General features: G+C 34.5%; 1 protein-coding gene across 4 annotated transcripts in view; it reads right to left on the bottom strand.

The window, feature by feature from the left end:
- Positions 1–955: 955 nt before the first annotated feature.
- Positions 956–23,045, bottom strand: part of LOC111055956 (ADP-ribosylation factor GTPase-activating protein 1) — a 29,112-nt gene continuing 7,022 nt past the window's right edge. Inside the window, exons 5-10 of one of the 4 annotated variants that reach the window (XM_039430760.1) lie at positions 20,565–20,747; positions 19,755–19,869; positions 8,053–8,175; positions 6,657–6,716; positions 4,378–4,544; positions 956–1,961 (exon numbers count right to left, since the gene is read on the bottom strand). In XM_039430760.1, the coding sequence (XP_039286694.1) occupies positions 1,820–1,961; positions 4,378–4,544; positions 6,657–6,716; positions 8,053–8,175; positions 19,755–19,869; positions 20,565–20,747 (790 nt within the window). In that variant the 3' untranslated portion in view covers positions 956–1,819. The remainder of the gene's footprint in view (positions 1,962–4,377; positions 4,545–6,656; positions 6,717–8,052; positions 8,176–19,754; positions 19,870–20,564; positions 20,748–23,045) is intronic. The other 3 variants (XM_039430761.1, XM_039430763.1, XM_039430762.1) reach the window with 3 other exon arrangements.

Genomic DNA, 23,045 nt, shown 5'->3' on the forward strand with positions numbered 1-23,045 from the left:
AATAAGGTTAGTTTTTTAAGCATAATTCTGATACAATTTTATTCCAAAATAAATTTGCAATCTATAAATTATGAATTTAGATGGACTCATCCAAATATTTTAGGTATTTCATGCATCTATTTGGCTTTTCATCTAATCCAAAACAATAACTGAATTGTGTTTGTTCAGTTTAGTCTAGTTAAGCCGGTTTCCGTCCTTTCCGAGCTCGGGATCTATAAGTTCTGGACTTACAGAGTCCTGGACTGAAATAAGCTCTGGGGTCTAAATCGACTTTTTGAGTCACAATTTCATCTTCTAAACTCCGGGGTCTATTGAGATCTCGACGTATTTGAGTCCAGAACTTTAACGCAGTAAACATGAGGGAAATTCACAATATTTTGCTGTTGGCATTATAACAAAACGGAAACAGCTGATTACAGCGGGACAATTTAAATGAGCATACTCTCCAAACTATTATAAAAATAGGTTTCGATTTCTTTGTAGGCCTATATCAAAGCAAAACCTTTGAAAGGTGAATGAATAAACATTTCATTTTACGTTATGCTATTATGGATCATTGATCCTAACCAGTATTGATTTTGGAATAAAAATTTAATTAGGCTATTGAGTTTGAAAACGTATTTGTTTTGAAAAAAACTGGAGTAATAATTTATTATTGATATTATTATTAATATGTAGAATATGACATTAATAACTCATTGGAATATAAATTCCAAGGCAATCCTTGTATTATTTTGCTTGAACATTTTTAGGTTATGTCACAGTTTTTTACGCATAATTCTGATACAATTATATTCCAAAATGAACTTGCAAACTATAAATTATGAAAGATAGACTGATCCAAATAATTTAGGTATTCCATGACATCTATTTGGCTTTTTATCTACTATGTGCAAGTTACTTTAGGCTTTGGCATATTCAGATACAGGTTATGATCAATGAGAATAAAACTCTGAAACCTGGAATGAATGTTTATATTTATTATAGTTATAGTCATCATCATAAAACTAGATGTCCAATTTATTGATTTTTTCTGGATGTCCAAATGCAACGATGCACTTAAATGATAATCCTTCCGCACTGCACTGTCACTTGAATAAATGCTTTAACAACCGACTAAATAATTTGATTACAATCACAGACAAGTGCCAACGAATGTCTAATAAATTGAAACAACCCAAAAGCCATGTTTTCCTGGTGTTAAAAACGGTTATTTCATAGAGATAATAAGAGTAACAATTTTAAATTTAAAAAATTTTTAGGTTTAATGCAAATATTATATCAACAAGCTGAAAAATATTGTTAATTGGAAAACAAAACAATGCTAAGCATCGTCCTGGATCTTACTAGTCCAAAAATTAAATAATATCGCAATGGTCGAATCAAGATGATTCTTCAAACTGCAAAATTGAAACTCAGCGGAAAATTACCGAGCTTAAAACATCTCAACAGATATCAACATAGAGCATTCGATAACAATATTTTTATTAACATTACAAATGACATCCTGGTCCCAGTAGCTAACAGCAAAAAAGGCTTTTGAGTTGATTAATTTGGTTTTCAAGCATCAATGATATGAATTATTGATCTTAACAACACTTATTATAAATATTATATAACCATGGATAAAACCTCAATACGAATACAGAATATTCTGGAATCAAATAAATATTTTAAAAGTAAAATACTATCATTCGTAACATTGAATACACTTTGATATATAAAATGTGAAATGAAGTTAAATTCAAAATAAATGTGTAAGTTATTTGACAATGTTCAGTATCGTTTCAAATAGAATGTTTGGAAATGTCGGACTGATCTAATTGTTGAGCATTTCCCAGGCTTCATCTTCAAGTTTATTTCTCGGATCTACATTGGCGGACGTGGAGCTTGCATTCTGAGTGCGTTTCTTGGGGTTAATGGTCGGCTCTTTCCAGCTATCCTCCTCCCAGCCTTGTTTCCTTAACAAATAAAATTCATTATTATAACTGGTAGTTCTGTGAATAGTAGACCTCGCACAGTTATAAACCACAGCCTCCTCTAATACTATCCATCAGAATCATTTGAATAATATATACAAAACCATCTAGAACCACATAAAATTAATTTCATAGTATTCAGTTATAGTAAATGCAAATTGGAGAGGCGGGTGATGGTGGCTCCATCTATGAGTGAAATTGGTAAATTTCAAGAAGTAAAAAAAGTTCAAACAGTTCGTCTGCTTCGTGTTTGTTTACATTTAAATGTCATCATAACCTGACTTCTCATTAAACAATTTTTTTCAAGATTTTTTAAATTCAGTCATACATTTTGTTCTAACTGAATAATTTGTTTACTATAGTACAGAAGTTATTTATAATTCAGATGGCACTCAGGATGGTTTTAGCAGCCAGTCTGAAAATATCCTAGAACATTATAAGTGAATAAAGTTGATTAATGTTAATGAATTAGTTCTTGAACTATGAGTAAACAATAATTTCTACTATTCAGATTATATGACACTGGGAAACACTGCAAGAGCAAACCAACTGTGAGCGTCAAGCATCTAGGTTCAAGCTGAGGGTGGAGCGGCGAGATCGTGTGTTTAAAATAATGCTTACTATGCTTAAAATAACTGTTTCACTATGTGTGCCACCATTTAAATACATGGATTCACTGTCAAGCTTGAATCTACATTCGCCGCTCTACTATGTTTCCACCCTAACAGAGGCTTATACAGATACATCATAAAATCATTGTGAATGACTGGATTGGAGGAATATTATTTAATAGAACGAAATTCCTAATGAATTCTATAAAATATACATTCCCGCCCGAATAATATATTTTTGTGTAGCAGAATTTCATTTTTGGTTTATTTATTCTGTTGTCAACATTCGCAGTAGCGGAAGTCTTCAGGATACTTTAGAGAAATTATTGGGAATTTCGTTGAAACTATTAATTAATTATTCTGATTTGACAGCGAGTGAATTGTAATCTCCTCATTTACATCTGATCATTTACATGATCATATCTTCAAAGATGAGCTTTGAGCATGATGTGCTTTGTGACATTACAGAATGAAAGAATAACATCGTTAATAATGGGTCATATGAATAAAACCAAGACCCAGAAGCTAGTGCTTGGTTTGAGACAGATCAGTCAGAGTGCAAAAAGTGCTAAGCTTCTTGGCATTACACTAGATTATAAACTCACATGGATACCTCATATAGAAAGTGTCTGCTCCAAACTTAGTAGGGTTAAATACCTTCTTCGAAAACTCAGGGATTGTGTACCCGTACACTATTTAAGAATGTGCTATTTCGCTTTTTTCCAGAGTGTCTTTATGTACGGATTGGTCTTGTGGGGTTGTGCCCCAGATGTGCAAAGAGTGTTCTTACTACAGAAAAAGGCTATAAGAATTATATCAGGTGCAGCGTATTTGGAGCATTGCAAGCCGTTATTTATAAAAGAAAAAGTTATGACAGTTTACAGTATGGTAGCTTTCAAACTCCTACTTCAAGTGAAGAAGGATCTAGGATCATATAGATGCAGAGTTGACATCCACAGCCATAATACACGAAATAAGACAAAAATAGATGTACCTTACACAAGACTGAAAAAAGTATTAACTAGTCCTAATCATGTATCCTTGAAACTTCTTAATATTCTGCCAGACTCAGCCAGAAACTTGCCTTTAACAGTATTTAGACAAAAACTTGAAAACCTTCTTACAATACCCACTATACTCACTTTCTGATTTCCTACAGCTGCCAGTAGAGAATCATTTTTTGAAAACCATACGTAATAGTACTCTGTAGTCTCTAACTTTATATTTTTATGTGTTTATATTTAAATGATGTATTATGTACGTTGGATTATTTTGCTCTTTATATTATTGTTTTATTGACATATGTGGAGGAAACCTTAAATAGAGGTTTCCAATAGCATTGTTTGTGTCCTGAATGGAATGAAACTTTTATTCTATTATTCTGTTATTTTATTATAATGTTTTATAATGTATAAATTGGCGTTTCCGATAGCATTGTTTGTAAGCACTAAAGGAATAAAAATCATTTTTATTCTTATTGGTTGAGCCATTTTAATATGAGCAAAAGATGAAAAGCTGCTCTAGACTAGACTCACAAGTTGAGAAAATGCTCTAGTTTATTCATTCAATTTTGAGTACAAGCATTTACTTTTGAGCAAATGCTCAAACTATTTTTTTGATGAGCATGAGCAAAAGATTTTGCTCACGTTTATTCATAGAAAATGAAGCAAATGCTCCATATTTAGAAGTATAAGGAAATGCTCAACTTTATTGATATGGCCCATTGTGTTGGAAGAGCAGAGCAGAGCAATGCCCCATATATTTGGTAGGTATGTTGTATTGCTGACCTGGGCTGTGTGGTGGCTTGTGTTGCATTGTTTCCTTCAATCAGCAATGACGACTTCTCCGACGACAAGAAATCTGGAGAAGAGGGGATGGAGCCCTGTGTGGGTGTGGGTGCGGGTGTGTTGGTGCCCGACAAATCCTGCCAGCCTCGACGTCCCAGTTCCCCCACCTACAAACAATAACCGACTTTTTCATTCAATTTCAATGCCGCGTCTCAATGATATCTTAGTTAGTTCAGTTAACAAGCCCTACCGTTCTCATCACAAGATAGCTTAGTGCGTTCACACTATACTATTTGAAATGTCAAGCAGGGGCCACTTCGTCGTGAGCCAGCTATATCATACGGTGTGAACGTGGCACTAAATCAGACCAATGGTGTTTACACGATGCTAACTTAATAACAAACTATCATTCATGTTGATAACTAATACCAGTTAACTAGTAATCTACTGGCAAACAGCATTGGTCTTATTATTTGATCGGGTTCACCCGATGCTATTTGACTAGCTCAACTATTTTTTACTAGCATCATGTAAACAGTATAAGTCTTATCAGCTATATGCACCTGTTAGAAGTAGTGGACTGATATCGTGGGCTGAGTCTCTTGTTATCGACGATTCATTAGACAAGCCAATCGAGATAAGAGAAATAGATGTAGTATCAACTAAATGATTTTAGTTTTTATTTATAGAGAGTATAGATTTTAATTTAATATTCATAGTGAATATTAGATTATGATAACTAATGAATATGATAATGCCTAATGAATTTTGTCAACCATAGACTAATACTGCATGTTACTTCATTGGATAAAATGTAAAGTACTCACACCATATTAAAGACAATAAAATTATTTTCTATCTTCTATCTATCTATAAGTCTTAATTGAAGCCAACTTTATGCAATGTCTTGTGTCTATAGGATACTTGACATTACAATTCCGAAAATCATAATATCACTCATTATTGTGCTTATAGACTGGACGGAGAATATTCATAGTGCATATTAGATTATGATAACTGAATTATACTAAAACTGCATATTTGTCCGATACAGTGAGAATATTATTCCCATATCTTCTAATAGGACTTTTCATACTCGCTCGGATGGAGTCAGTGGGAATAGTCCATTAGAATTCATGAGAGCTATATTTTCACTGTGCCTAAAAGTCGTTAGGTCACGTCAGAGGCCCTGAAATCGCTCAGGTTCGACTGAAAACTCTGACACCAGACTTTAGTCAGCCAGGTCACACGATATTATTATTTAGCAGACCTATATGCGCCGCTTCTCCTATGTTATTTATTGAAGTTTTTCGGTTTATCGTTTGATAGTTTGACACCTATGTTGATAATGGAAGGGATTAATAATTTATTTAGCGTATGGCAGATACACAACACATATAAAGCTCATGAGTCTCAAATGTCTACATATTATACACTATATATTTTCAATTCTTTGAGATGTTGTGTAGTTTTCGGTCAGGAGAACATAAGTTTGTCTGACCGCCATCTAGTACTGGGATGAATAATGTTGAGATATGAGTGGGTCTAATATTTTAGAAGGATTCCGAACAAACGGGATGTGATTTTACTTTTGAAACATGCTCTGAATTGATTTAATAACTTTTCTCAAACTATTATCTCTCTCTTATCTTTCTCTAACTCTAAACTCTATTAGATGAACACAGATTAAAGGGCAATCTTTCAATGTGTAAATCGAGAATTACTTCCACATTAACTCAACATTAATTCCATGCATTATATTCTATTAACCCACTGAATTAGATCTATTGTTGTTTTGAAATTCTAATTGAATGATTGAAATTCTTTTTTTCAATTCAGTTCATTTCTGAAAAAAGGATTATAGGATTTTACTGGTGGATTTTTGTTCTAGGTCAAATGTTCAATTGTAGAAATAGATCAATTGTTCCAGATCAAACACTGTCAAAATCAATTGACAAATTTGTTTAATCGACAGTCAAGATAATACGAAGAAATAATAAATAATGTACTGACTATTCATGGAGGTCATGACTAACATTAGAAAACGCTTTCTTACAATCCATATTACTCAGTAATGAATATTAATAGTATCTAAATTGAATAAAATAGAAATATTGCTTGCTGTTAGCTGAAAAATAAAAGAAAGAGTGTAAAGAAAAAGCACAGATTGAATTATTGAGATTGTTGGATATGATTGAAGTCTAATATCTATATCGAATAGAAATAATTTTATTTAATTTATAAAACTAAGAAAGTATCAATGATAGGCTACTATTTACCTTGGTAGTCAAGTTGGATACTTGGGTAGATACGTCATCTAACAACTTTCCTTCTTTTACCTAGGACAACGAGCAAGGACTAAAAATAAAATATAACAGCAACAAAATGGAGAGTGACTAAATAATCAAAAGCAAACAAAATACGATAAATAGTAATTTTACCTAAAATATAGGAAGTACTCTACAAATACTTGTACAACACTGATACAAGTACTAGTAGCTACTAAACAAAGTGAAAGTTGAAAAGTAATGATAGAATAGCTAGGTAAGTGACGAAATCCTGAATAGAATTATAGTATATAGATCATGAAAAAAAGGAAACCGATGTGGTGCTAAGAAAATAATTTACTATAGTTGTTATTTGCATTGTTTGAATGAATGCGATAATAAGTTTACAATAAGACAAATGCAGCAGTAGCATTATTTATTGTGAAACTTGAATCAAATTTCAGTTGTAACGCCAAAGTGAACGTGAAGAATCTAATCCATTATAAAAGTGTTGCTGTCAATTTATTATCAAAATTCTACAGATGGAAATTACTGAGATATTGCAATTATTCAAATGCTAATGAATTATTATTAAACGAAAATCCAAATTAAATGCTGTAATTCACCCCGAAGACTTCTGCTACTGCAAATATTGACAACAGGGTAAACTGCTAGATGGAAATTCGATGAGCGCTACTATTCAAAAATTATTTGTCAGCCCGGGAATCGAACCCAGTACCTCCTAGTTGCCGGTCAGGAATGCTTACCCTTACATTAAACTGACAATCTCTGGATAGCAGCGCTCATTTTATACGACGCCATAGCAACCAGCCAGTCTACATATGGAAAAAATTCATAATATTAAAAATATATTGGAGTAAAGTATTTACTCGAAGACATAATTTGAGTAGATAGTCATTTGGAGTGAATTGTACATTCACAATGAATTTATACTTTAAAAGCCAACGTATAGAGTTGATTTTAGAGACTCTGCATAATATGTAGAGACTCCTGCAGAAAATGTATATCTGTCTTTTATTTAATATTAGAGATTACAACAATATTGTGACGAAATAAAATAATTTATTCATTGTAAGTCGAACAAATTGAAGAGCCGAACGAATTCTAAGTTTGGTAACAATTTTTTCGAGTTTGGAGAAGTCATTCAAAATTTACTGGTGTTTCCAAGCAATTTTCAAATTGTCTAGATTCGTGCTCTGCGTCTTCTTGGTGCACTCTGGAGGGGAGGGGAGTATCCATATTAAAACAAATCTCAATAGAATGATTTAACAATAAAGTAATAACTAAAAATTGAAGGAGAAATAAATATTTTACTCGAACGAACAAAAGTAAAAAGTAAAACAAATACGATACGAAAACATAGAATAAAAGTGAAACTAAAGCATACCTTATCGCCAACAGTAACACTAATTTCAGCTACCTTTTGTGTTGCAATACCGCCAACCTTGATAGCTCCTTCAGAAGCTTTACTTGCTATTTTAGCAGCTGATGAAGAAAACATTGACCAGCCCTGCAATCAAATTTGTCACCAATCATATAAAATATCAAAGCTAATCTCAATGAGTATTAAATAAAATTAACTGTTACCATATAATCAGTCAGCTTTCAGAAGCCGAAGCGAGTAGACGTGTTTTGTGAAATTCAAGTAATTATTCTAAAAGTATACCATCAAACTGTTGTGTCAGTGAAAACGGCATTGCCGAATTGTGAGTGAGTTTGTGTGTGCGTGCGCGCGCGCGTTGGCAGCAACTATGACTGTAGCCGAGTTCGGATATTGCTGCTTCGGTGAGTGCTGAATCGGTAATTCTATTGTGAGAACTGAACTATCGTAACTATGAACGGTGACGATAATACGACTATTATTACTATAACTGAAGGAAATAACCTGTCTCCTACAAGGTTCGAACTGATAAAATTCAATCAGAATGCGAAAAACTTTTATTTAAAGCTTGGAACGAAGCTAATACAAAATTCCAGCAATCAGAAAAAATAAGTTCTGAACTTAAAATTCAACTTGAACAGCTTCAAACTAGATTATCAGCGTTAGAGACTAAATCTAAGAATGAAGAAAAAAATACGGACAATTATCATACCGATGAAGAAGAATTATCTACTGAAACAGAATGGATTCGTCAAAAGCAAAGAAAGAGGAAGAGAGAACAATCTGACTCACCTCCAACACAATCATCCAATGAGCAGAAAGTGAGTTCACGTACAGAAACTGAACTAAAAGAGAATGCTGAGCCAAAAAAAAACTCCTAGTATCAAACAAGTTAAGAGACCTCCTCCAATAATACTCTACAACATCCAAGACTATCAAGTAGTGTATAAAATTTTGAATGAAAAAATAAAAGACTCTTATAAGATCACACTATTGAATAATGGTAGCTTAAAACTCAACGTTGAATCTGAGGATAATTATAGACTAGCTACATCATTGCTGAATGACAAAAAAATGAATTGGTCTTCGTTTGAAAACAAGCAAACGAGACCCATTAGAGTAATTAAGAAGAAGTTGCACAGCACTTGCAATCCACAGGAAATAAAAGAGGAACTTCAGGAAAAAGGATTTAAAATTTTAGACGTGGTAAACATTCTTAAATGAAAAACAAAAGAACCACTCCCAATATTCATGTTAACTTTTGAAAACACAGAGAGCATAAATAGAATTTATGAAATATGTGTAATTATGGGTATGAAGGTTGAAGTAGTCCCCCTGAAAAAATCGAAATTTCTACCGCAATGTAAAAATTGTCAAACCTGGGGACATACTAAAAAATACTGCCAGAAGGAGCCTAGGTGCGTGAAATGCGCTGGTCCCCACATCACTATCAACTGTACTAAGAGTAAAGAAGTTAAGCCTAAATGCTACAATTGTGGGATGGAGCACCCTGCCAATTATAGAGGATGTGTTGTAGCACAAGATTTGCCTGCACTTCGAAATAAGAAAAAAACAATAAAATCTATTTCGTCAGTCAACGAAAGAGACAATCCTATTGTGCCACAGAGAGCTGTAATAAATGACAGTAGAGTTAAGGAGAACCAGAGTTATGCTGATAAGCTGAAAATAAAGTACCTATCAACAGTAACGAAAAGTCAAGTCTTCAAGATTACAACTTGAGTAAAGATTTGGAACTGAGCATTACAACTCAACTTAAATTGATTCTTGAGAAACTAGTTGTGCAAGAAGGCTTCAATAAATCAATTTTAAGTAGGTTAGAAAAACTGGAAAATATTTCAGTTCCAGAAGTCATTCACAAGAAGCATGGAAAATAGATTCAAAATTATGACTTGGAATGCTAATGGATTACTACAGCACAAAGATGATCTATTAGCAATTCTAATTGAGCATAAAATAGATGCCTGTCTCATTTCCGAAACTCATTTCACCAAAGAATCCTACTTTAAAATTAGAGGGTACAAAACATACCATGCCATACATCCCAACAACAGCGCTAGAGGCGGAAGTGCGGTTATTGTAAGAGAAGAGCTAAACCATCACGAGTTCAAGAAGATAGAATTGCAGGAGTTCCAGTCGATTTCAATCAAAGTCAAACTTATCGGTAGACCATCTGGTACGATCACAATTGGAGCCGTCTACTGTCCACCACGATTTAATTTGAAGAAGATAGAATATATTGATTTCCTAAGCAACTCAGTCGTAGTCGAGCAGTCGTACAGTAAACATCTAAGTTAGTGAGTAGAGTAGCTTTCTATAACAGTGAAAAGTAGGTCAATAGAATAGTGTTAGTTTAACATCAGCTATATAGTGTAGTACCATCAACATTATAGTGTGGTGTCTTTTCAACAAATGCAATCACCAAAAAAACCACCATATGGAGTGATTCCAGAATACGAAGAAGAGGAGGAGAAAGAAGAAGGAGAGGCGTTTCAACAAAACGTTACCATCTGCCCTTTGGAGCAGAAACAGAACCAGGAGGTGGAGCTGCAAAAAGGTAATAATATGAATACTATAAGTGAAGTTATGGCCAATGAATTCAAAAAGGATATTGAGGAACTATATAATAAACTCTTGGATTTTAAAAAATGGGCTGCAGTTGAATATGAGAGAAAGAAACTTTTAAGAGTAGATTATGATAGATTTTCAGAGATGTTAGTTGAAACAACGGAATCTGTCATTAGAATCGAAACAAGGGCTATTACTATCAGTCAGTTGACAGAAAATCTCAATTCAGGTGCGCCAAAGTTACAAGAAACAATAGTCAGCTTGAATAAAAAAATGCAGGAAATCAGTAATAAACCACCCAGTTTTGCTGAAGTGATTAAGTTACCAAAGAAGGCATCAACAGCAGAAAAAATAGGAAACGTAAGAAGAATCCAACCTAAAGAGCATGTACTTCTTCTAAAACCTACAAAATGGAATTGGTAGGAGATAATGAGAAGCAGAGTAGTAAAAAAATAAGGAAAAGTCTGAAGGAAAACATTCCAAAGAAAGAAAATATAAGAGTAAAGAAAACTGTTAATGTTCGAGGCGGCGGCCTTCTTATTGTTCTGGATACATTGGATGATAAGAAAAAAATACTAACAAACAAAAGCTTACAAAAAGGAGGGATAAAAATCACGGAGCCTGCAAACAAGAAGCCAAGGATAATCTTGTACGATGTCCCATCAGATGTAAATAAAGAGGAGCTGTCAGAGATTATCTATGAAAAGAATTTCTATAACTCTGGAATCCAAAAAGAAGACTTTGTCAAAGGCTGCGTCCCATCATTCAAGTTAGGCCCAAGAGATAAAGATACCCTTCATTGGGTGTTTGAATGCGATCCTGAAATAAGGAAGTTATAATTAACAAGGTAAAGCTGTTTATCGACTTTACATGCTGCAAAGCCAGCGACTATACTGTAGCTCAGAGATGCTTCCGGTGCCATGGGTTCAATCACGTGATGAAGCATTGTAAAAAAGAACAGGATGTCTGCGGGCACTGTTCAGTTATAGGACATAACTCTAAAAACTGCCCTTCCGAAAAGGAAATTCCAACTTGTGTTAATTGTAAAAAGAATAATAACCAGCTAATCATAAAGCCAATGACGCAAAATGCCCATGTTATAGAAGAGCACTGCAACAAGTTATTGATAGAACAAACTATGGGATTGCTTAAAAAAATGAAAAATAGGATATTGAAAAAAAAACTCTAATTAAGCCTAGCATCAATAAAAGAGAGCCGTCGACTATTGAAAAATCTCTAAAAAAGATAATAAGCTACATGTAAATAAACAAACGTCAAAAAGTAGAGTATCATTAATTCAGAATTACGGTGAATATTCCGATATTAATTTAGCGTTGCTTACGTAGGAGAAAATAAGATTCGAGTCTCAGATGGATTCTCGCACGTACTAAAGTCAAAATCGCTGACGCTAGAGGAGTGGTGTAGCCTTGAGCCAATTAGTCTACAAAATAAATGCTCGGCGATCTTACTGAAAACAATCAACACGCCTGACAGTAAACAATTAATTCGGAATTACTTGTTGCCCGTAAATGATTATAATGCTCTAGAAGAAATTAAAAAAGTGCTATTGGAAATAAATGAATGGGCATCAATGAATTATCCACTTGTCGTAGGCATAGATGAATTCAGCCAGCTAGCAGATTTATCCTCAATTGATTTACTCAGTTTTATCTTATCAACTAATCATTTGAAATATATATTTTATCATAGGGGCACTAACAGCATGAATTTTCTCAATATTCCAGAACCAGATCGGCCAGAAGAAAAAGTATGCCCAAGAGGTTATCTACCAGAAGATAGCAAGCACCATAACTTTCTAAATTGCATGATTGAATTGAAAAATCTTTTACAGCAATATGATAAAATAAACGCAGATATTTTCAAAGAAGCTCTTTTAACACTTCGAACCGAAAATCTTCATGCTTCATCGTCGGTCTTCAGAGAAATTGAATTGAGGAGTATGAATGTTTACGATAATGAATTAAAAATGTTCCTTCTACCAACTACTTCAAAATATAGAATGGGATTCAGTATGGAGGGAGGCGGAGCTTACATATCATTTGACAACAGTTCTCGCAGATTTAGAACCAATGAAAAATATATTATGGTTAGTCGAGACACTCAAGTGATGCTTAATGAGGAACTGTTGGATGCTGTTTCGAAAATTGATATATCTCGATGCAAGATACCGAGAATCAGATGGATTGATGGAGTTCCAGGGAGCGGAAAAACACATCTAATTGTTGATAAACATCGACCAATGGAAGACCTCATACTAACTCAAACAAGAGCCGCAATCAAAGGAATAAGATCAACTATACAGGAGAAACACGGAAATGAATTCAACTCAATCATCAATTCAAATTACAGAACCGTGACGTCGTTTCTAATTAATGGCTGCCACAAAAAATATAAGCGCGTATTCATCGATGAAGCTGTCCTTATGCACGCCGGCTTCGTGGGATTCGTCTCTGAGCTGACAGGCGCAGACGAGATAGTACTGGTTGGAGACTCAAAACAAATATCTTACATCGAGAGAAGTGGTTTACCAGCAGTCTGGAAAAATATTTCTGTTTTCGCGGATCCGGATTCTTACCAATCAGTAACCAACAGGTGTCCAATGGATGTGTGCTGTCTGTTGTCTAACTACTACAATGATATCTGCACTACAAATAAAATTATTCGATCAATTGAACCAACAATAACTAACGGAGAACCTCACAACCTACAACCACAAACTTTAATCCTCACATTCACGCAATCAGAAAAACAAATGGTACTGGAAGCTGTTAAAAACAAGGCTCCCGCTGGCTCATTAACAATACTAACTATACATGAAGCTCAGGGTTTAACGTTTAGAGATGTTATCCTAGTGAGGAAAAATACTAAACCACTCAAGATTTACAATAGCATTCAGCACATAATAGTAGCACTTAGTAGGCATACCAACTCATTCAGATATTTAACAGTTGGGGAGCAAGATCTCATGCTGTCATTAACTCAAAAAATACAATCAGTTGAGGACAAGGATATCTACAATTGGCACACAAATAATTATAAACACAAAAACAAAAATGGCTGATTTGATGGAGGATTTGGATTTATTAGACATTGAAGACTTTTCGATTCCAAATTCACAAGATGTCAACAATACAATCCAACCTTTCAACTTGAAAATCATCAATTTCAACATCAGAAGCTACAATAAAAATTTTGAAGAATTTCTTATTCAACTGGAAGACCTGAACGTGGATTTCGACGTGATAGTCTTAACGGAATGCTGGATTGCTGGTGGTGTTTCCTTGAAATCAATTAATAATTATACCTGCCACAAAACAGAAAACAATATTCTACAGAATGATGGAGTAATAATTTATGTCAAATCCGACTATTTTGTCGAAATAAAAGAAATTGCAGTTAGGCAAGCCAACTGTTTGAATATGCATTTAAAAATTGGGAAAGATACTTTTGTTATAACAGCGTTATATAGATCTCCATCACACTTGGACTTAACAGAATTTCTCATTGATCTGAGGCAGATTTTGGATGATAATGGAAAGTATTTTCACATCGTTCTAGGAGATTTGAACATCAACACAAAAGAACCAAATCAGCACAGGCAACTGGAAGACTATGATAATCTACTCAGTGAATATGGATTCCTACATTGTATAAAGCAGGCAACTCGTATTGGAAATAATAGCGCTTCATGTATAGATCATATTCTGATAAACTTTAAAAAAGATATAATACCAATAGTTTTCCCAAATTCTATTACAGATCATTTTATAACTATTCTGGGAATTAAATATGATGCGGTGGAACACAATCACAACAGAAGAAAACCCTACTATGAAAGTATTGATTATAATAAACTTTCATTAGCACTAACAAATGAGACCTGGAATTCCGTGTACCTGCAGGAATGCGCTGATAGTGCTTTGAAGAAAATGATAGAAATACTGAAGAAATACACAGAAGAATGTAAAGTTATTAATAGAGTATCGCACACAAAAAGAAAAATTAAGCCTTGGATTACAAATGGATTAATTACATCAATAAGGAAGAGAGATAAATTACACAGACAAAGCAAGAATAATACAGCGAATCTACAGCTTAGAGAGTATTATAGAAGGTACAGAAATCTACTAACAACTGTAATAGAAAATGCGAAGAAACAATACTTTTCAAGGCGATTTGAAACTTCCAGCAGCTCTAAGCAAACATGGGAAGTAATAAGAGAAATAACTGAAGTGCAACGGCCAAGAACACAAATCCACCAAATTAACTTGGAAGGGAGAGAATTGAAATTGGGAGATGATGATAGAGATATGGCGAATTCTTTCAATGAATTTTTTATTAGTATTGGATCAAAACTGGCCCAGGACATTCTAAATAGCGATTGTAATGGCGCAGATGAGCATGCGGCAGCTGATCAGATAGTCTGCCGGTCATTATTCTTTACACCTGTCAGTGAGGACGAAATGATAAAAATCATTAATAGTCTTAAAGCTAATAGTGCACCTGGACTCGATTATTTAAAACCAGATTTTTTCAAACAGAATAATACTATACTTGCCAAGCCTTTAACACATATTGCAAACAGAATTTTTGAGGAAGGTGTTTTTCCACAGTGTCTTAAGGAAGCTGTCATTTGTCCAATCTTCAAAACAGGAGATAAGAAAGATATGAATTGCTACAGACCCATATCATTACTCAGTACATTATCAAAAATTTTTGAAAAGTGTATCAAAACAAGACTGATCAGCTTTCTTGAAAAAAATAATCTTCTATCGCCAAACCAATATGGTTTTAGATCTAGTCGCAGTACAAATGATGCTATCCACTATGTGACCACTCAGATTGCCGATAAAATAAACACTGAAGAGAAACCATTAGCAGTATTCTTAGATTTAAAGAAGGCTTTTGATACGGTGTCACATGACATTCTTCTTTCAAGGCTTGATAACTATGGAATAAGAGGAGTCGCATGGAATCTTTTCAAGAGCTACCTATCAAACCGAACACAATGTGTCAGAGTCAATGGATGTATAAGCAACAAGCTGACTGTAAAGTTTGGAGTGCCACAAGGAACAGTACTAGGACCAATTCTTTTTCTTCTCTACATAAATCCATTATGCAACATGGAAATTAATGGATCAATCACCACCTTTGCAGATGATACTGTTCTACTGTTCTCTGAACCGACCTGGGAGATGACCTGGAGAGAAGCCGAGACTGGACTTCAGAGGGTGTCTCGCTGGTTGAGTGAAAATCTGCTAACATTGAACCATGAGAAAACCTTCTTTCTGACCTTTTCGGCGACTCAACATGGACAGCCAACAGGAGATGAGATAGTAATCAAGAATCAACGGAATAACACTTCATACACAGTTCGCAGGAAACAGTCACAGAAATACCTGGGAGTTACAATGGACTCTTTTCTGCGCTGGGATCATCATCTCAATGAATTATGCGGGAGACTGAGGAAGACTATCTGCAGATTCAGGATTCTGAGGACACTGGTCGACAAGGGATGTCTAAGAGTTATCTACTTCTCTCTAGCACAGTCCCTCATGCTGTATGGGATTGTGGGATGGGGAGGTGCAAGCTTCTTGCACATCGAACCGCTCCTCAGGGTACAGAAGCTGATCATGAGGGTCATCAACCAGAAGCCTCCACGCTATTCATCAGACCAGCTATTCAATGAGTTTGACGTGATGGATCCAAGACAGCTTTACTCCAAGGAGATACTATGCAGATTACACAAGAACCCAACAACATTTCAAACCAGAAACCACAACCACAACACCAGATACAGGAATCTTCTCATCACCAGTGTTGCAAGGAAGGCACTATACCAGAGACATTTCAATCATTTAGCACCAAAATTATATAATCTACTTCCTGCAAACTTTAAACAGATTAATCATCCTAGAAAGTTCAAAACAATAGTACACAATTGGTTGATGAGCAAAGGAAGACAGAACATAGAAAACATTATTTCAAATAACAACTAACCACCTAATGACTTACTAAACACTAACTAATTAATAATACGCACAAAAAAAACTAACAAAACCTACTCTAGAACATGGTACGCCATAGTGGAGTAGGTCAATTTCCACACAGAAAACTAAACAAGTAGAAGACACATTATAAAATTTTTTTGTAACTAACTATTGTATGTAATATTGTAATTTATCTAATTTTTTATGTAATTGATATTGTAGTTTTAGGTTTTTTTGGAAATAAACATTTTATTTATTTATTATTTATTTAAACTTCACAGGGAAATTTATCATCGGAGGAGACTTCAATTCAAAGAATACATAATGGGGGTCCCGACTGACCACAACTAAAGGAAAGGAGCTATTACTGGCTGTTAATGAATACCACGGCGATGTTCACTCAACAAGGAAACCAACTTACTGGCCAACAGACAAAACAAAAATTCCAGACCTGGTAGATTTTTTCATCACAAAAAATATTTCACCAAACTGTGTTGAAGTTGAAGAAAAATTTGATCTCAACTCTGACCATTCGCCAATAGTTTTGACAATGCACAGTGCAGCTGTTAAAAAAGAAATGCCACCTAGACTCATCAACAGGTACACAGATTTAGAAACTTTTAAAAATATGATAGACTCTAAAATAGACTTGAACACATCTCTGCAAACTATAGATGAACTAGAAAGTGAAGTCCAGGAGATTGTAATCAGTATCCAACAATGTGCCTGGGAAAATACACCACTACTTCAAAGCAGGATTTTCAAAGGCAATTGCTATCCTGTAGCGGTAAGAAAGTTGATAGAAAAAAGAAGAAGAACAAGAAGATCATGGCAATCAACAAGAAATCCAAGAATTAAAACATAACTTAATAGAATTACTAATGAACTGAGAAAGATGATACAGGATGTAAAACAACATGATATCAATAAATACCAATGAGTCTACTACTAATTTTTCATTATGGAGATCAACCAGGAAACTGAAGAGACCTCTTGAACAAGTTACACCGATAAGGAAGAATCAAGATTGCTGGGCAAGGAGCAATAAAGAGAAAGCCGATTTGTTTGCTGATCATCTGGAAAAGGTTTTCTCACCTCATGAGGAAACAATTATAGATGAGAATCATCATCATCTTGGAGCAGGAGTTATCACTCCAACATCGCCAAGGGAGGTAGAATATGAGATTAAAAATTTGAGCAGAAAGAAAACGCCAGGTTTCGACAACTGGAGAGATTCTACAGGAGCTCCCAAGAAAAGCAATTGTGAAGCTATGCCATCTCTTCAACGCTTCATTCCGATTGAAATATGTGCCAAGTTTCTGGAAGGTAGCCGATGTCATCATGATACCAAAACCTGGAAAGCCACCACATGATGTAACCTCGTATAGGCCAATTTCACTACTGCCAGTAATATAAAAATTATTTGAGAAACTTCTACTGAAAAGATTAAAGCCTTATCTGGACGATAATGAATTAATACCAACCCATCAATTCGGATTTCGAGATAAACATAGTACAATAGATCAGGTGCACAGAATAACAAATATTATTGAAAATACATTGGAGGAAAAGAAATTTTGCTCTGCAATTTTCCTTGATGTAGCACAGGCTTTCGACAAAGTATGGTATTCAGGATTGTGCTACAAAATGAACCAGTTCTTACCAACAGAATACAGTCTGATACTGAAATCATATCTTCAAGACCGTTATTTCAGGATAGAACAAGATGATGCTTTTTCATCTCTTAGAGAAATCAGGGCTGGAGTTCCTCAAGGAAGTGTGCTGGGTCCCCTCTTGTACCTCCTATACACATCTGATATACCTCAACCCGAAAACGTAACAGTAGCAACATTTGCTGATGACACAGCAGCTGTGAAGTAAGCTCTGAAGAAACTGTTGAAGTTTCTACAGAGAAATTGCAGGTGACAGTCAACAGAATCAATGTTTGGACAAAACACTGGCTTATAAAATTGAATGAAGCAAAATCAGTTCAAGTCAACTTTACAAACAGAAGAGTTCAATATATCCCCTTAACACTCAATGGGAATATTGTACCCTACTCCAACACTGCAAAGTATCTAGGCATGACGCTGGATGCCAAGCTTAGATGGAAGGAGCATGTGAAGAAGAAAAGAGAACAACCTGGTATAAAATTCAAGAAAATGTACTGGCTACTTGGGAGGACATCAAAGTTGTCAAATTATAACAAATTGCTTCTCTACAAGCAGATTCTCAAGCCGGTGTGGACCTACGGAATTCAACTGTGGGGCTGCACCCGACCATCCAATATCGACAAAGTAACTTTACTTCTAGTAAAGTACTCAGAAGTTGTGTAGACGCTCCTTGGTACATCAGGAACTCTGATCTCCACCAGGACCTGGGAGTGGCGACAGTCATCAGTGCAATCCAAAGATTTGCAGAAAAACATGAGAAAAGACTTCATCAACATGTGAATGTGGAAGCAATCCAGCTGCTCAACGTGCATGGAGTAAGAAGACTACAACGCAGAAAGCCACACGAATTAGTTTAGTGCTAAAGTGTTCAATTGGAAGTGCAAAGGCAGAATACTGTATCCTTTTATGCTGAAAATAATCTTTATTTAATCCTTGACCAATATAGAAGGCTTAACCAATGAGTTTTACCTTCACAAACAATATTCTTATCAATTTATGTCAAAATAGAATAGCTTATTAGTCTTTAACTAGGTGCTATAAAAATCAAGGAAAAAAACCCATATAATCATTTCAACTAGACCTACTTAATTTGTATGATAACTAACAAATAACTCACTATAAGCTAACATTGCGGTAGATATAACAGTAAAACCAGTCATGAAAATTGAGAATTGAGTTGCAATCACACCGCAGCGATAAGGTGAAAATGATTTGGTTCAAGCTTACGATTTGGAAAATTCTTACAAATAAACTTGTTTCTTTGAAGATTTTTGTTTCACTCATGCTCAACATTTATTTAATAATAGAAAAGAAAGTGATTCGTTGTTAGATAATTTTTCTGAATTTATTGACTGTTTTTAATATATTTGAATCATCAAGTATTCACACTTTTCTGTACCGGGTGCATTCAATTTAATGTAATACATTTTAATCTTACCGATGCTAAGGAAGAAACGGCTGTATCGAAGAATTCTTGCGAAGAGCTTTTGGGTGGTGCTTCCCTTGTGTAGCCGAATCCTGAATATTTTCCTCCTTGACTGGGAGGTAAATTTCTGGAACGAGAAAAACTGCTATGTTATCTCATAAGATAAAAAGATATTCATGTTTACGACTGTTCAATCGAAAATGAACAGTGGAACGTCAAGTTAAGTTGGTGGCTGAACCCATCCTTGTTAGAAAATTGCGCCATTTTTTGTGCAATTTTTGCTCCAAAAATAGAAAATAACTCGAAATGAATTATAGAGAATTTCTCAGTTTTTTTGACACTATCACTTGTGATCGAGATTTGGGCTAAATAAGGCGGTGATAAATGCGACACAGCTCAACAGGTTCAGACAAGGCCAACTGATTTCAAATTTATAGAGAACCATCCACCATAACACATATTAATGTGTTTTTATTGTATTAGAGAGAGCCGTACCTCATTTCCCAATTAATTTTATGCTTCTCTCTCCATTGGTATGACAGCTAGACAGATTCACAAGCTCCATTGGATAGGCATAAGATAAAACAATTCGAACAGGTCAATTTATCAATCTATAGAATGATTTTTATTTTTCAAATTAATTGGAAATGGTGTTGAATTGGAACTGTGCATAACATTTTTCACACAAGCTTACACCTATTTTTGGACCGTTCTATCTATAAGAATTAGAGAGAGGATCAGTTTCGGGCTGAAGCTGTTGCCTTCTCCTAAGCCTTATTTCATGATTAAAGTCTGCAAGAATGAATGAATGAGTCTACTTACTCTGGTCTGGTAGCATTTTCATCCTGTCTTCTAGCAAAAAATTGGTCTCGTTCATCTCTGAAGCTCTGCGAATCCATGTTCTGATAGCCTCCACCCGAATCTCCGTACGAATAGCTGGACGAGTCCACATAGCCATTACCCCCTCCTCCACCACTCCCACCACTTCCACTCTGTGGACTACGTCTGTCAAACACAAACAAATAACATTTATTACTACTGGCAATCAAACACAATTTCAATCCACTCTAATGGTTTATTTTATTCTTCGAAGCATAATATTGATATATTTAATAAAATGTACAACAGAGTTTCAAAAAACTATTACAAAAATATTACCGATTCAATAAATTGTGGGATTTGAGCGTTGTTAACTTAGAGAATGTGAAAAAGTTCAATTTGGAAGGTTGGAAGGGTTCGATTAATCATTTGAAAATCAAGCCAATTACAAAAACAAATTCCGAATACGAGTTTCTCTCTCTTTAAAAACCTATATAGGAGCATTTCAATGAAATCTTCCTTAATTGATAAATAAAACTGACTAATGATAATAAATATTACCAATAGTTCAGTCAATATAGACATAAAAAAGGGGGTCTGCTTGCAATTAATATTGTAGTTCTGATTTTTTAATATATTATTTGGGTACATAAGAGAAGTCCAGAACCAATTTCTTCATACAAAATTTCCTTGTGCTAAATACAGGTGGCCCGAAAATCTCGTATTTTCGGCTCATTTTCCAGTTTTGAGCTATTTCTGCCAAATCTCGTAATCGGACAGAAAAAATTGCTCTTGTCTTTTATCTAGATTATAAAATTTTGAATAAAATGAGATCATTCGGAACTCTCTATCCCCAATGAGTAATGAGTATTGAGTTAAGTACACTCAACAATAAATTTTCAGTTTTTCTACCGAATTTGACTTATGATGCGTGATTTTGGACCGCCTTGACGAGCCAAGGAGAATGAAGTGTAGTACAATGAAATATGAGCATTGTGTGTGTCAAAAGTTATTAGTGTTTGAAATTTTGATCCTTGAGGTTTCCTTAAGCGCGCCTCTCCACTAGGAAATACTGAAATGAAGTGCATCTAACGGGTGATTCTCGTAGAAGATAATCTCATGAACTCATGTCATTGTGCGAAATATCAATGTGATGATAATATAGTTGGTGATGATGGTTGAAGCTGAAAATTAGGTGTTTTTCACAATACAAGGAGCATTGTTGTCAGGTGTACCTGGAAATCTATATGAGATAGAACAACTTGATCTCAGATTGCAGAGCACAAAAATACGCCCAGAGGGATTTTGAACTATACATCTAAATGATAACATTCGGAAGATATTTTTGATCAAAAACTAAAATTCATCAAAATATATTTTTTCTTCAAATTTCACTCATTTTTGAAAAATCATAACTCAATACTCATTGGAGATAAAGAGTTCCGAATGATCTCATTTTATTCAGAATTTTATAATCTAGAAAAAAGACAAGAGCAAATTTTTCTGTCCGATTACGAGATTTGGCAGAAATAGCTGAAAACTGGAAAATGAGCCGAAAATACGAGGTTTTTGGGCCACCCTGTATTTAGCACAAGGAAATTTTTCATGAAGAAATTGGTTCTGGACTTCTCTTATGTACCCAAATAATATATTAAAAAATCAGAACTACATTATAAATTGCATGTATTTAGTGACTGGACTATAATGATAAAATCAACTGACAAATAAAACTGACTAATACTTAGTATACCTTACTAAAACTAGGGCTTTCACATTCACGCTTAATTCAAACAGAATAGCAATCTTAAAAGAAAGTAAATTACTCTTGGCATCATTAAGATATCCAAGATACCAAATAAATATCTTATAAATATCATTACATTGGTCAAGTTTTCATAACCTCAAAAGTATAGCCTATTATGGAGTAGAAATAGTTATTTGTATATCTAGAGTGAAAAGTACTGTTTTTTCTCCCTGAGGGAAAAGTTTGAAGCTCGAGGCGAAGCCGAGGGCAACAATTTTAATGAGGGAGGAAAAACATTTTTCACTCATGATACAGTATACACAACATTTTTCCTCCACCTACATTTTCATAAAAACTTCAAATAAAATGATTTTTAAAAACGTATGTGATCAAACAATGTGTTACAACATAATCTAAAAAATAAACAGAAACAGCTGGCTTGTAATCACAGTTCTCCGCCGACAGCGCTATCTGTCGGCAAAAGTTGTAACAACAATGGCCGCCACAACTACAGCTATGATGAAGTTCCCATTTCAAATTTGATTAGTTGATGAATAACATGGAATAAATTTTTTTTACATTTTTTTAGTATAGTGATATGAAGTTTGTAATAATTTTAGCATACAAACATAAATTTCATATATTGATCAAATGTCTGGTTGAGGTATTGAATTCAGTTGGTTTAATGACTACTCTATATGCTTCCTCATCTGATCTTAGACCTTCTAACCTATTACAAT

Source organism: Nilaparvata lugens, chromosome 6 (assembly GCF_014356525.2).
Source record: "Nilaparvata lugens isolate BPH chromosome 6, ASM1435652v1, whole genome shotgun sequence".
Lineage (NCBI taxonomy): Eukaryota > Metazoa > Arthropoda > Insecta > Hemiptera > Delphacidae > Nilaparvata > Nilaparvata lugens.